Raw genomic sequence first — 14,928 nt, 5'->3', positions numbered from 1 at the left:
AAAAAAAAAAAAAAAAAAAAAACCACAGTGAATGGGTAAATGTTTAACAAAGCAAGAAAAGTGTCACCTGAGCAGAGAGCGGAGAAGTAGGAGAATCCAATGCTGCCGAAGCAGGAGTAAACGGATATTCAGCGGTTTTCCAAGAAAACATTTTCTTTTTTATTATTAAGATAAAATGCTAAAGGCAATCTACCATTGATTAGACAATGGCACAAGGAGCCAAAATTGTAGACATTCACATGCCATGCTCTCTTGCCTCTAGAATACTGCACATACTATGATTCCCTTAGCTTCAAACCCCTCCCAGCTTCACTCATTGTCAATATTACTTCCTGTATGGAGCCTTTCCTGACTGCTGGGACCAGGTTGGGAAATTGTCTTCCATGTGTCTGGAGAGCCTTGGGTGGAGAAGGGCATCTGGAGCTTAAAATCACCTTTCCATTCCCTGTTTATATATTCTGTCTACCTCTCAAAGATGGTGGTATTCCTGAGGGCTGGGATTGTGTCTGGTCACTCTTATACTCCCCACCAACTGTAACGGAGCCTGTATTTGTTTGATGAACAAGCATTCTCATAATTATGATTCAATGGGAGCTTATCTTAGTTTACTTGGATATTAATATTGGTATTAATGGATAGCAGGATTAAAGTATGGATAGTAAAGATTAAAGTTGCCATTTAATTCATTAGGTATAGTAAATTCTTCATATGTTTGTTTTATCTAAAGCAACAAATAACCTCTTTATTATCTCCATGTTGCCTATAAATTATAAATAAGTACATACTCAGCACTCACTATGTGTCCAGGGAAATGTTTTAGTAGCCAAAAGAAGAAATTGTGTATAGATCTTGCTTTATTGGAATTATCCCGCAATTCCAGTTGCTATTAACATTTTATCAAGCAGTCCCCCACCCCCAACCTTAAACATGCTGCATAAAGGTAGGTATTGTTGTACCTCACTTATATCTACAGCAGTGCTTGGCACACAATAGGGACCCAACTAGTATTTGCTGAGTGAGTGCTGGAGATAAGCTTCATTGTAGGTCCCAGCAAAAGGATACAACACGATAATAGAAGAATTTCAGGGTGATTATTTTGATGTTTTCTAAAACTGAACTGAAGGAAGGAGATTTGCAGTGAAGTATCTAGGTCAGAATTGCCTTTCTTCCATCTTATTTAGGTCATCTCCTCTTCCCAGTGTTGTGATGCAAGTTCATGGAGTGATAGCTATTCCATTGTAGCCTAACCCAAAGACAGTTATATAGGGAAATCATTGCCAAGAAATATCAAGTGATATATGAGGTATGTGAACAAATATACAACTTTTGAACAAAGTAAAAATACCTAGGATTTTTAGATACAACTGGGCACACGTCCCCATGTAAGAAGTCCCTTTTGGTGCGTACACACTTTCTTATGATATGAGAATTCTTCAAATCACTCCATTGATTTCTTTGGAATTACATTCTGCATTTGAGTCAATTTTACTAGAATAGCTCTGATGATAATTCTTAGGTCTTGGATGTCAGGATTGGTTTTAAGAAATGGATAAAACCTACTAGGAGACACGAAGCCTGACATGCTGGGTATTGAAGTTGGATATGACAGATGTTGGCTAGGGAAGGCCCCCAGGTCAGTTTTATCTAAAGCAACAAAGGACCTCCAGAGCAATGACCATTTTACTGTGCAACACTGCTTTGTTTCGGGGTCATTTAAAACACTGTCAAGCTTCTTCTTCAACATTTTAAGTATCTAACTGTATTTGGCTTCAGATATTTGTTTCTGATTAAGACACTTATTTCTGTACCCATATGAAATGTGTTCTTCCCCTACCCTCTGCTTACACACAGAATTGGTTATGTGAAAGCATGGCTTTCTAGCTGTGGCCTGTTGCCACATGGCCCTCTCTGGACATTCCTCTTCTGCCTCTATAAACAAGGACACCAAGCTCATGATTTGTTGTGAAGGCATGCTTCATGGACTCCAGATCAACACAACCTTTGCCATGTCTAATATTCTATTCTTTTCACCATGACTCCCTTTTAGTAAAAAATGTTGATTATGTCCATAGGTAATAAAAGTAAAGTTCAGGTCTACCTGTTGGCATCATAAAAGTATTTCAAATAATCTCAATAAAACTAACCACAAAATTGTAGTACTTTGAGTCTTAAATTCTTGACTCCTTCAGGCCTGCTTCACTGTTACGCAGCTTCCTTTGCATACAGCCTCTGTTCCGAACTCTCTGCCTTAACATACCTCACACCTTCTCAGCTTTATGACATTTTCCTGGTTCCTGCATTCATGGCTTATTTTCTTAGTTGTGGCCTCAGCTGGCCCCTCCTCTAGCTTTAACCTGCTTCATCACACCTCAAACATGATTCTCCTGGTATTAAAGATGTCATTATTTTATATCTCAACTATGGTGGTTGAGAGTTCTCCCACCAAGTTCATCTGGCTCCTCTAGCAGGGCCTAGAATATCCACAGAGGAAGTGATTCTAAAGGCCACTAAGAGCAGGATTTATTCTCCAACAAAAGTTACAAATTATACTTACTTATAACAAAGTTTAATCTGAAATCCTAACTATATTAGTGTAGACTCTGACCAGCCCTGACTCAGAGCCTAGGCAGATGTATGACTGTGGCCAGCAAGACCATGGGTGGTAATATTTACCACTGATTTACTGGGCAACCTAAAGTAGCAGTTGGAAAACATGACTTGACAAACCGATGTAAATGCCAAAATTACATAGGCGTGACTTTTAGCCACTCTACAGGACAAAGAGGCAGCAGTAGCTGAACATAGGAAATGCCGCTTTTAATGCTTTCAAGGTTGGCTCAGAAACAATGAGAACTTTCAGCAGCTCATCCCAGGGAGAGCAACCGCCTTCACAACAGCAATGCATCTGCACAAAGCCAGTGGACTGTTGGCCTGTTTTATTTTTCTCCTTTTCCTTTTTCCTCACTTTGCTTCTTCCAAACTTTGTAGCCCTTTGGCCTGCCTTCACCCACGTGCACGCACTAGCTGTTACTTACCATGCCCTTTAGTGTCAGATCTGCTAAGGGAGACCGGTTGCCATGGAAATCTGGCCAAACATGTAAATCAACAGTAAGGAAACCCACAGGCTGAGCCTTCTTAATCAGATCCAGGTGACTGTTCAAATATGCATATACACTCTGGCATCTGGAAGAGAAGTGAGTTTTATTTTTAAAAGGGGGGTAGGGTCAGGGAGCGAATCATCCTATAGAAAGAAACCATTTGTACTTCCATATCAGATCCAGGAAAGTAAGCAAGCTTCTAAAAGCTTCAGAGAAACTAGCAAACTGTACTCTAAATCACACTACACTATCACCAAAAAAAGTGCCACGTCCTAGCACAAAGGTTTGGAGTCAGAAGACTGGATCCAGGAATGGCTTTACTCTTAGTGGGTGTACGGCCATGAGAATGTTATTCAAACGTTCTGAACCACCCTCTTTTCAACTGTAGAAACAGATATCATAATGCCTGTCCAACTTACCTCATAGGGTTATTGTGAAGATCAAAGAAGATTATGTATGTGAAGGCACAGTATTTTGTAAACTGTATAATACTGTACATATGTCAATAATTTATTAAAATCAGTATTCCTAATTGTAATAATAATGATGAGTTGATAAATGAAGAGAAATATAAGTTTCCAGACTGAGGATAGGATTTTGCTAAGGAAAGTGACTGAATATTATGAATACAGTTAGGATCAGAATCAGAGAACTGATTTCCAACCTAAACCTACCAGATGACATTGACATTGTGTATGTTTTTCCCTCTTTTCTCACTCTCTCTTCTCTTTTTTTTTTTTTGGAGATGAGTTTCACTCTTGTTGCCCAGGCAGGAGTGCAATGGCACTATCTTGGTTCCATGAACCCCCTGCCTCCCGGATTCAAGCGATTCTCCTGCCTCAGCCTCCCCGCTTGGCTGATTTTTTGTATTTTTAGTAGAGATGGGGTTTCACCATGTTGGCCAGGCTGGTCTTGAACTCCTGATCTCAGGTGATCCACCCACCTTGGCCTCCCAAAGTGCTAGGATTACAGACATGAGCCACCACACCTGGCCTTTTTCTTCTTTTTAAGTCTTGGTTTCTTCATGCGTAAAATGAGGGAGTTAGACCAACTCCCTCATTCTTCACATGTTCAGGTGAAAAGAGGTGGAGTGAAGATGACGAGTTTGAGAGCTCTGCTCGGTTCAGATCTTGATACTACCTGTCTTAGCTCAGTAACATGGGCCAGTGACTTAACCTCTCCCGTTCATAACATAGTTTAGTAACACCTACCTTGCTGGGTTAAATCACACCACACGGCCCAAAGATTAAAGCTGGTCAGCCTTCCCCTCTTAAAAGGTACTGCCCTTCTAAAAGTTCTGAACCAATGATTTCAAAAGAAAGTGGGTATTCCAGCAGTTGGGCTCTGTGCTACTTCCCCCTGGGGCCCTTGGAAGTCTCTTTAAAGGTTAAAAACATGGCTTGTATAATGGCAGAAAAAAAAAAGTATAGGAAATCAATGTCCGAAGGAGGTTATCTAAGATACCTAAGGCATTATTTATGTTTTGCATTTTAAAAGTGTTTTAGAAGGAAGGCTCAGCGATTTCTAGCTCTAGTTTGTGATCAGGAGAGTGTCCCCATGGATCCCATGAAGTTGCCAAAAGTTTTCTAAACTTGGTGTAAGGAAACAAGCAAATGAGTAGAGCAGTAATTTTTAAACTCTCTTTATTTCCCCTTTATCAGTGGAACTCTTTTACTAAAAATTTTATGTGAATATTCAGTGTAAAAATACCAAAAAGCAAAGGTGCTCTGTGTGAGCATAAGTGTGTAAATGTGAATACATGTATATGTGTATGTGTGAGTGCATGTGATGTGTGCTAGGGTGGCGGTGAGGGCAGACCTATCGCCCTACCTACTAGCAGTTTATTTGCTTCTTGCCGTAATAGCTCATTCTCATCTGCAAAAATCTTCTTCCTTAGACCATATTAGGAGGAATAAGATATTACTGGGAAAAGGCTTAACAACCACAGCTGCCATTCCCTAAGCATACACCAGACCTTCCAGCACTGCCCAGTGGGGGAGGTATCACTAACATCTCTTTACAGGGGAGATGCTTGAAGGGGTGAAGAGACATGTCTGAGTCCAGATTTAAACCTTTCTCCTTGTGATTCTGAAGCCATGAGCTCTCTGTATCTTAGGTCAGAAGTTGTTTATCAAGGACCCAAAAAGTTAAAACCCTGTTTTAGAATGATTGTATTATGGCTTCAGGAAAGGAACTTCTGAAGCCTCCATACAAGGCAGAGCCAGGACATCAGGGAACATGAATATGATACTCTCCCATCTTTCCAGCCCTTTGCTCTCTCAGCTCCTCGTCCAGCAGGAATCACATTCATAAGGCAAGCCTCGAGAAACATCTTTTCTAGCCAGAAGTTAAGAGTCTGCACTAATTCTTACAACTTTCCACTTCAGAATAGACACTGCTCTTAAAGTAAAGGGATTTTTTTAAAGGAAGCACATGTCTATAAATCTTTTCATTCTGCCTCTCAAGGCATCTGTGAGCAGGGCATTTGGTTTCAGACATCTGGGTCAATAAGAATCTATAGGCCTAATTACTATTGATTTGTCATTGTCCCATTTACTTCAGGTCTTTGCAAACAGTGAGATTCATTTAGCCTCTACATATATGGCCACTCATGCACTAATGAAATCTCTGGGGGATGGGGCATATGCTTACCCCTTTGACTCCTAACCTCCTTGCAGCTGTATGTTTATTCTTTGAATGCAGCCATTCCCCTACATGTTTTTTCAATTATACCTTACCATGTGTGCTATCTGAATATATCATTCGAAATGAAATGCACTTGGAAGACATTAAACTAACTAATGCACATCATTATTCACATAATTTTAACCTTGTATGATGCCTTTTTTGGTTGTGACTTTGTTTCATTTTTGCGTGTTTTATCAATTCCTTCTCAAATGGCAGCCTGCCCTCTTCTAGCTAGGTAATCACACATGAATTGTGATCCCAAACGAATTACTCTCCCTCTCTCTCATGAACCTCAGGCTGATATATCCTGTCTCAGAGGGAGACGTTTTTGCTGGCCACATCCCATCGGGTATTACGAAGAAAATATAGTTTCAATAATCATAAAGTGACTTCACCACGTACCAGCTAGATGATCAGGTAGGCAAACCCTCTCTGATTCTATTTATTTTTTTGCTATTGGGGCTAATACTCTCTACCCAAAGACTGCTATGAAGATGAAACATAGAGCCCTGAGCACTATAAAATGACAGGTTATCAATAAATAGTTTCCTCTTCTTTGCCATCATAAGAAACTCATTTCCAGTTTTTAAAGAATCAAGGAACATTTTTTTCCGACTTTATTCTTATAATCTTAAATGCAGACAGCATCCCTGAAATCTCTCATGTCCTCCCCCTCTTCATAAATCACCTAATTCATTGGGTTCACAGGCTGCCCAGAGTATGGTGGCCATACTATTAAACCAAAAAATCAGAATACATGGCATAACAAAATATACTTGTGCCCTTTCTAGCAGTAAGAGAAAGTCTTAGAAAAGAAGTTTCCATACTGTCTGTCTCTAGTTCTTTACTTCTTAACCCAATATACTGTGCATTCTGCCTCTCCCATTCTACTGAAACTGGTCCCACCATAAGGAATAATATCCTCTTTGTTGTTAGTGCCCATGAACCATTTTCTGCATTTTACACCATTTGACCACTTCTTCCTCATTTGTTCTCATTTCTGAAACACTACACTCTCTCGATTTTCCTCCCTCCTCTTTAGCTGGTTCTCCTTCTTCACTTGTTCATTAAACATCTGATGTCTTCCAGAGACCTACTGTCTTTGACTATTTTCTTGCTCTTTATATTTCCCCTTGGACGATCCTATCCTCTTCTCATGGCTGCAGTTACCATCTAGTGCTGAGGACTTTCAAATATATAACCTGCTCTCCTGTCTATTTCTCTCTTATATGTTCCACATTAAGTATCCAACTACAAGTGTCAAAAGTGCCTCCTCTTAGATGTCCAAAGACAACTCAACTAAGAATGTCCAGTCAGGCTTTCTGCACTCTTTCCTGTCCTCAAAGAAATAATAGAAGAATTCAGGAAAGAAGGAAAAAAGAAAGGTTGAGGGGGAAAAAATATGCACAAGCACATTATTCTAAAACTATGGGATCCATTATACTTCAGGTCTTAGAAAAAAATAGGCATAGCAAAGACAATTTTAAGGGCTTTGAAACCAATGTTCTATATCTCCTTATTTATCTCTAATTTTCGTTACAGCATTTATCGATGGCTGGCTATATATGTATATATGTATATATATGCAAGGAACAACTGACTGGGTCTTCCACCACCTCTGGCACCTGGGTGGCCTAAAGCCCATGCGCCCTGGGAGGAGAGAGAGGCCATGGTACCACACTGGCTGATGCCTCTGGCCTTCAGAAACAGTGTATTACAAAGAAAAACCAGTTTAAACCTCACATTCAGCATGGGGAAAACTGAAAGGCTCGGGGACTTCTCCAACAGAGTGGCTTTCCTCAAATTTGAAAGAAAACAGTCACCAAATTAAATTGAAGGGAAAACTAAGCTTTCACCACAAAGACATAGCAGATAGTTGCAAGGTGGATTCCTTGGGCCTTTCCCTTTCCTAATGCTAAGGCAAAAAAAAAAAAAAGTATGTAGTATGCATATTTGCATGTATGTACTACATGTATATGTGTATATGTGTGTATATATTTTTATGAAAGCAAAGACTTTGTTTGCTTGGTTCATTCATGTATCATGGATGCTTAAAAGATACTCATCAGACAGATGAACCACAGACCCTGGATTTTAACTTTTGCTTTGCTGCCAACCTTGAATCTGGCACTTGTGGATTATGCCAACAGCTTCTCACTAAACCCTGTTGTTACCAGAACCTCATTCAGAGAAACTGTTAGTTAAGGTTCTATAAGAGAATCAAGTTTGGAGGAAAAGAGTTAAAGTTTATGATCAATGTAAGGTGATCTCTGCTAAGAGTAAAATATCTGCATATCTGGCCCCACATAAAGAGAAACTTTGGTTACCAATTACATGTACAGGCACATCTAGTTTTTGTTTGCTTAATTTATAAGCTCACAAAACATTTCTCTTCAGAGATGGGGCCTAAGAGGATTATGGTAAAATCAAGAGTATAAAATACTCAATCTGTTTATCAACACTTGTTTCCACAGTTTCAAACAGGATTTGCTGACCCTAAGCTCTGAGATAGGGGTGACCTTCATTGCTGTTTTCAGAAAGCCTCAAGTCACAGCAAAAGAGATACATCGTTCTTGATTCAAAAGGAGTTGCCCTCCCTTCCAAACAGCTAACTTCATTTTAACTACAGCTATGCCTATTTCTTTCTAAGATCTGAAGTATAATGGGTCCCATAGTTTTAGAATATTGTACTCACAGATCTAATGAGATACAGATGCACTTTCCTTTGTAAGACAATAAAAGAAAAGCGGAAGGAAATGGGACTAACATTTACTAAATACCTATTAAGTATCTGGGCTGGATGCAAAAGAGTCCTCAAAATATAGAAAGAAATGAAGTCAAGAACATAGTTGAGATCACCTTGGAAGAGATGGCAAAGAGAGAAGCTATCTGTGATAAACATTAATGTTAATGGTCAAGAAAAGAACTATAAACTCAAGAAAAGCAGATTAGAAAGGAGGAATAGGAGATCCCGGAAGAAAACAGAGAGGGCAACATTCCAGAAAGCCAAGGAAAGATAATGTTAAAAGGAGGAAAAAGTTATCACTGATGTCCCATGCTGCCGAGAACTCAAGAAACAAATAAAAAACATCCTATGGACTTAGCAAAATAGAGGTCACTGATAACCTTAATATGAAATGTTTCAGGGGGCTGATAGTGACAGAATTCAAACTGGAGCGGGCAAGGAAGGAGTAGAAAGTAGGGAAGTAGAGACCAAGAGTATAGGCAATGCTTTGGAGAAACTTCACTCTAAATAGATGGAGAAATACAGGGAAGTAGCTGGAAGTATAAAGTTATGTAAAAAGAGGTGGGATTTAAATTCAGTTCTGACTCCATGACTGAATTCTGTAAGTTGCTGTTTCTGAACCACCCTATACTGTTGTTTCTCTGAGTTTGCATGCTAATCCATAAATTCTTCCCTCTTTTTATTATGATTTGCAACAGAAGCTACTCAAATGAAGTTCATCTATAGAAGAAAGTTCTGGAGTTTTTGAGTATGTCATTGTAAAACTAATTATTTACTAAGTCTGTGTTAAGCACTAAAATGTTCACATATAGACATTCCTGCAACCTGTTTTCATCCTAGTAATGCACGTAAAATGAATTAAGTTTAGAGGAAAAGAGTTAGAGTTAAAGGGTAGTATTATTGTAATTTATGGGTGAGGAATCTAGGAGTCATTGAGACATTCACGGCAGAACTGGTACAAGAATCCAAGCCTTCTAATTCCCAGTCCCTGTCCTTGCTATTCTTCCATGCTTTCCACAAGAAGGCAGGCAGGGTATAAATGACTGACATCTGCTGCTTGAACCCAGAGCAACCACCACCAAAACTTCCTCCTCTCATAATCATTAATAGTAATAATTGTAGTTGATATCGTTTGGCTGTGTCCCCAACCAAATCTCATCTTGAATTGTAGCTCCCATAATCCCCATGTGTTGTGGGAGAACCTGGAAGGAGGTAATTGAATCAAGGGGGTGGTTGCCCTCAGGCTGTTCTTGTGATAGTGAGTGACTTCTCGGGAGATCTGACAGTTTTATAAGGGGCTTTTCCTTTTTTGCTCAGCACTTCTCTCACCTGCCACCATGTGAAGAAGGATGTGTTTGTTTCCCCTTCCAGCATGATTGTAAGTTTCCCGAGGCCTCCCAAGCCCACAGAACTGTGTGTCAATTAAACCTCTTTTCATTATAAATTACCTAGTCTCAGGTATTTCTTCACAGCAGTACGAGAATGGACTAATACAGCAGTAGTAGTTGTGGTAGTGGTCATCATCATTGTCATAATTCAGTTTACAAAGCCCTGTAAACTAAGTTTCCTGTCAAATATATTAGCTCTTCTAAACTCAAAATAAATCCTTAAAGGTATCTCGGTCTGATTCTGCACTACTATTCTATATTATAATGAGGAAAATGGGTTTCACAGAATGATACGTGTTGGAGCTGAGATTTGAATCCAGATCTCTGAACTATAAATCTAGTGCTGTGTTCTTTGGCTTAGTGATTTATAAATGCTTAATCCCTTTAAGAAAATAATGAACATTATGGCCCCCTTCACAGAAATGCATGCAGAATTATGTAATCAACAAAACAGGGCACAATTTCAAGAGGTTAAATGATGATCTGCAATTAGGAATCCCTGTTCTTGGTTATATGGTCTCTAAGCCAACTAATATGCTAGTTGATAAGGTTATGTGGCATAACCCCTCTCAATGGTAATTGCAATTAATGACTAATTGCAATGGCATCGTAACTAAAGACTCCTAGAAGGGAATGCATATGAAGCTTTTCTCAAACTCCTTGTCAAGATCAGTCCTCCTTTTCTACACACCCTGATGACACACTACTTATATTTTAGTAGAGTATGCATTTATTCTGCTCTGCGTAGGTGTGTTGGCACTATTAGAATGTAAGTCATTAGAATGTAAATGTCTAATAGACTAACTACAACAATCATTTTTATCACTACCATTTTTTAATGGAGCACCTATTACAGCTTGATGCTTAATTATCACTCTGTGTCAGCCACTATTCTAATTCATTTAATTTTCTCAACAACCTTAAGAAGTATTTACTATTACTCCCTTTACAGTAAGGAACTAAGGCATAGAGGTTAAGTAACTAGCTCAGAAACACACAGTGAATAAGGAGCAAAGCTGAGGCAAAGGCAATTTGGCTTCAGAGTCTACTAATGGCCACCTCAGACTATTTCTCTTTTCTCCTGTGATAGCTACATGGATTTCTCTGATAATTCTATAAAAAGTAGCTTCCTTTACTTAAACAGCCTGACAATGGAGCATTATTATCATGAAATTCATTAATTTATTACTTTTTAAACTTTTTCTTTCAAAATAATTTTAGATTTTCACAAAAGTTACAAAAATAGCAGACAGAGTTACCTTTTACCCTTCACCTAGTAAATTAACATAAACAACAATACTATTAATCTCTATTTGAATTTCAACAGTTCTCCTCCACTAATGTCTTTTTTCTGGTCCAGAGTCTAATCCACTATTATATATTGTTTCTAGTTGTAGTACTTCCCTAAGTCTCCTCCAGTCTACAGCAGTTCTTCAGTATTTAAGTTTCTGAATTTTCCTTTGGAGTAAACTGTCTAATAGCTTTGTGGAATGTCTCTCAATTTAGGTTTGTCTGATGTTTCCCATATTTCCATTGAGTTTAATCAGTTTGGGCAAGAACATGGCAGATATGATGTTGTGTCCTCGTTGATGCATCATAAAAGAAGACACATGATTTTACTACATGTTATTGCTGGTGTTGCTAACCTTCATCACTTGGATAAGGTGCTGTCTGCCAAATTTATCTACTGGAAGTTATTATTTTCCTCTTCATATTAATTAGAATCTTGTACTGAAATCCTCTGGGATTATGATAATAACCTGCTTCCCAATTTTACTCAGTAATTTTAGCATCGATTGATGATTTTTGCCTGCAACATTTATCTCTGTAGTGTTTACCTAATGATGATTTTCTATTTCCATTATTTCTTCTACATTTATTTATTTATTTTTGAGACGGTGTGGTGTCTCGCTCTGTCGTCAGGCTGGAGAGCAGTGGCGCATCTCAGCTTACTGCAACCTCTGCCTCCCCGGTTCAAGCAATTCTCCTGCCTCAGCCTTCCAAGTAGCTGGGACTACAGGCACATGCCACCACGCCCAGCTAATTTTTGTATTTTTAGTAGAGACGAGGTTTCACCATGTTGGCCAGGATGGTCTCGATCTCTTGGTCTTGTGATCCGCCCGCCTCGGCCTCCCAAAGTGCTGGGATTACAAGCGTGATCTTCTACATTTATTAATTGTACAGCTACTGTTCTGACAGTGAAGAGGAAGCCCTGTCCTTTCTTTCTCATTTAGTTCCTTCTTCAGTAATTTACTTATGAAGTTATTTACTTACAGACTTATTTCATGCTATTACTGTTTATTTTATCCTGAGTAGGCCACTGAGAGATTCTTAAAGCTAGTTCAAATGTACTTTGACAATTCCTTGTTGAGTAACTTATTTCTTTCTGGCACCATAATTTTACTGCCCCAACCCTAGACTTAGCCAACTTTCTAAGAAGTCCTGATTACTTTTACTAGAGAAATGGGAGAATGGTATTTAGAATCCGGTATCTGGGAGCTAGGTATACACATTGCTACTAAGGTGTCATTGCTTCCAGGCCATCTCAGCACAGAGAGGTAGGGAGCATATACATGTTTATTCATGCATGAATATATATATATCTATATTTACTTATATTTATATACAACTGTGTACCTGTTTATACATATACACATATATAATCATAAGTTGCTACTGACACCATAAGGTTCATTCTAACCTGCTCTTTTTCCCATTTGTGAGGAACCTGGCTCTCATTATCCACAATATATTGATTTCTTCACTCAGTTGTAGCATACACTTAAAGAGGTGTCAATACAGCTAACCCAGACACCTATGAAAAACAAATTCACCAATTAGAGTATAATATTTATGGATGGCTATTTTTCTCTTTAGCAATATGGCATACAGTCAAAATATTCTTTCCCAGATTTACTTAGGTTCTTTTCTTTTCCCAACCCCCTTTGTAATACAGTAGGTTCAGTTTTTACTGTGTGTATTTCATTTTGCCCACCCCAGCATACACATATATCCTGGCTATTTATCTATCATCTATTTATCCAGCGATCAGGACATGAGGCATCACAATGATTCTAAGAGTTATAGTTATATAAAGATGTATACTCAGAGAAGTGTCATTTCTTCCTGCTACCATGTTCGCATTCCCACATTCTTTCCACCACATTCCTACCATACCCTGTAAGTAACCAATCTTACTAGTTTCTGGTTCAAACTTCCTGTATTTCTTTTGCAAAAATGAATAGATACACATGTATTTCCCTACCTCTTTCTTTTTACATGAAAGGAACTACATTGTAAATACTTTTTGCACTCGATTTTCTTCAAAATATTCTAGAAATCACTCTGTATCAGATATTATCTTCAGTTTTACAGACGAAGAGACAGGTGTAAAGAGGTTAAGTAACTAGCTCAAGGTCCTATATCTATTAAGGAGTAAGGATGGGATGTGAATCTAAGAAGTTTTGATTCCAGAATCCATGCTCCTCCTTCTATATCAGTTTCTTATCCATAGTCCTTGGGTATATTCTTGGGGAATCTCTAGGTTCTCTAAGTTCTTTTACATCATTTAAAGAATTAATACATATATCTTCTGGATCATCCACATGACTACCTTTTAAGCACTAACAGGCATCTTTATTGTCCATAGGATCTGAAAATCACCCAATAGCCCAAAGTGAATGCTCTCAATACAGTCACAGAAGCAAAGCTTTAGAGTAAACAGAGATAGCAGTTACCTGGCTGTGGCCTTCGCTTGCAGTTCTGGGAAAGCAGCATGGCCTTGTACCATGTGGTCTATCTGAAAAATAAGAGAGATGGGTCAATTTTATAGCTTCTTTAATTTACATAGAAGATAGAAAAATTTACATTAAAATGAGCGTATGTTTCTTTCAACTCTTTGTCCACACAGGACCTAAGAACATTAAAATGACAATGTAGCAAGTGTGCCTCAGCTAAAATAAATTTAGCTTTGATTAACCTAGTGCCTGCTAGCCTCTTAAATATATAAAACAAGGAAGTTTAGAGAGAAGAATAAAAGGAAATGAAATTCCCAAGGCTAAACTGGTAGAAGCAGGTTAGCATCAGGCTCAAGAATGAGGAGTAAGGAAGAAAGGGTAACTTAAGTCAACTGGTGGGGGGTCTGAGTGTTAAAAGCACCCACCTTTTCTGGATCACATCATCCAGGCTGTCATCCCTGGACAATGTCAAACCTTAAATTACTCACTGTGTCTTACTAATGGAGAAGCTGGATGAAAGAGACTATGTCGAGGATTTTTGACAAAACCCTCATTTTAAAAAATTTTTTGAAACCCTTAGTTAAGGAAAACAAAAAGTGAGATGGCCCAGAGCTGTCAGGAGAAACTCTTCTGACTGAAAAATCGTCACATGGGAAATACAGCTCTCCAAGGACAGAAATGTCTGAGCTCTGAAGACAATCATCTTCTCATCTGAAATCCCAGGTCTAGGATCTTATTCCTTAATCCACTTGGTGACTCTAAACAAAATAGTATGAAATATGTATCAGGACAGAGATGTTTCTCCATGCAGTTACTCTGCTTGCTCTAACACACCCAAGCAGCACTGTGCTTGAATTCCTGAACCTCATCTGTGTATTTTCTGAATGTTTACCTGAGTTTCTAGGATGCAAAAACAACCATTCTGATAGAGTTAGTTTCATTCCAACTAGGAAAAGACTTGCTGTTTTGGCTTCACAGGGATAGGCCCTCTGAGAATGTTTCCTGAGAGCTAGGGCTGTAAAGAAGATAATTTGTTCAGGAGCCACAGAGGCTAGGTGTGGGTTCTGGCTCGGAATTTCACTAGCTGAGTGACTTTGTGCAAGTCACTAAACCGTTTTGAACCTCCATGGCATCCTTTTAAACAGGATTTCTAGAAAGTTAAGTGTGTCTACTTGATAAGGTTTGTCTGTGTCCCCACCAAAATCTCATCTTGAATTTTAGCTCCCATTATTCTCACATGTTGTGGAAGGGACCTGGTAGGAGACAATTGA

General features: G+C 38.7%; 1 protein-coding gene and 1 long non-coding RNA gene across 14 annotated transcripts in view; one reads left to right on the top strand and one right to left on the bottom strand.

Moving 5' to 3' along the window:
* LOC108314906 overlaps positions 1-9,669 on the top strand; it is a 53,558-nt gene extending 43,889 nt beyond the window's left edge. The window contains exons 3-5 of the long non-coding RNA XR_005202729.1: positions 5,122-5,214; positions 6,083-6,203; positions 8,933-9,669. This is a non-coding gene — a long non-coding RNA (uncharacterized LOC108314906). The remainder of the gene's footprint in view (positions 1-5,121; positions 5,215-6,082; positions 6,204-8,932) is intronic.
* FGGY (FGGY carbohydrate kinase domain containing) overlaps positions 1-14,928 on the bottom strand; it is a 432,024-nt gene that overhangs the window by 115,525 nt on the left and 301,571 nt on the right. For all 13 annotated transcript variants that reach the window (XM_017544014.2, XM_037744071.1, XM_037744075.1 and 10 more), the window contains 2 exons: positions 13,658-13,719; positions 3,036-3,183 (listed from right to left, as the gene is read on the bottom strand). In XM_017544014.2, coding sequence (XP_017399503.1) covers positions 3,036-3,183; positions 13,658-13,719 — 210 coding nt within the window. The remainder of the gene's footprint in view (positions 1-3,035; positions 3,184-13,657; positions 13,720-14,928) is intronic.

Source organism: Cebus imitator, unplaced genomic scaffold, assembly GCF_001604975.1.
Source record: "Cebus imitator isolate Cc_AM_T3 unplaced genomic scaffold, Cebus_imitator-1.0 Scaffold163, whole genome shotgun sequence".
NCBI lineage: Eukaryota > Metazoa > Chordata > Mammalia > Primates > Cebidae > Cebus > Cebus imitator.
This window is presented reverse-complemented; position numbering and strand designations above follow the sequence as displayed.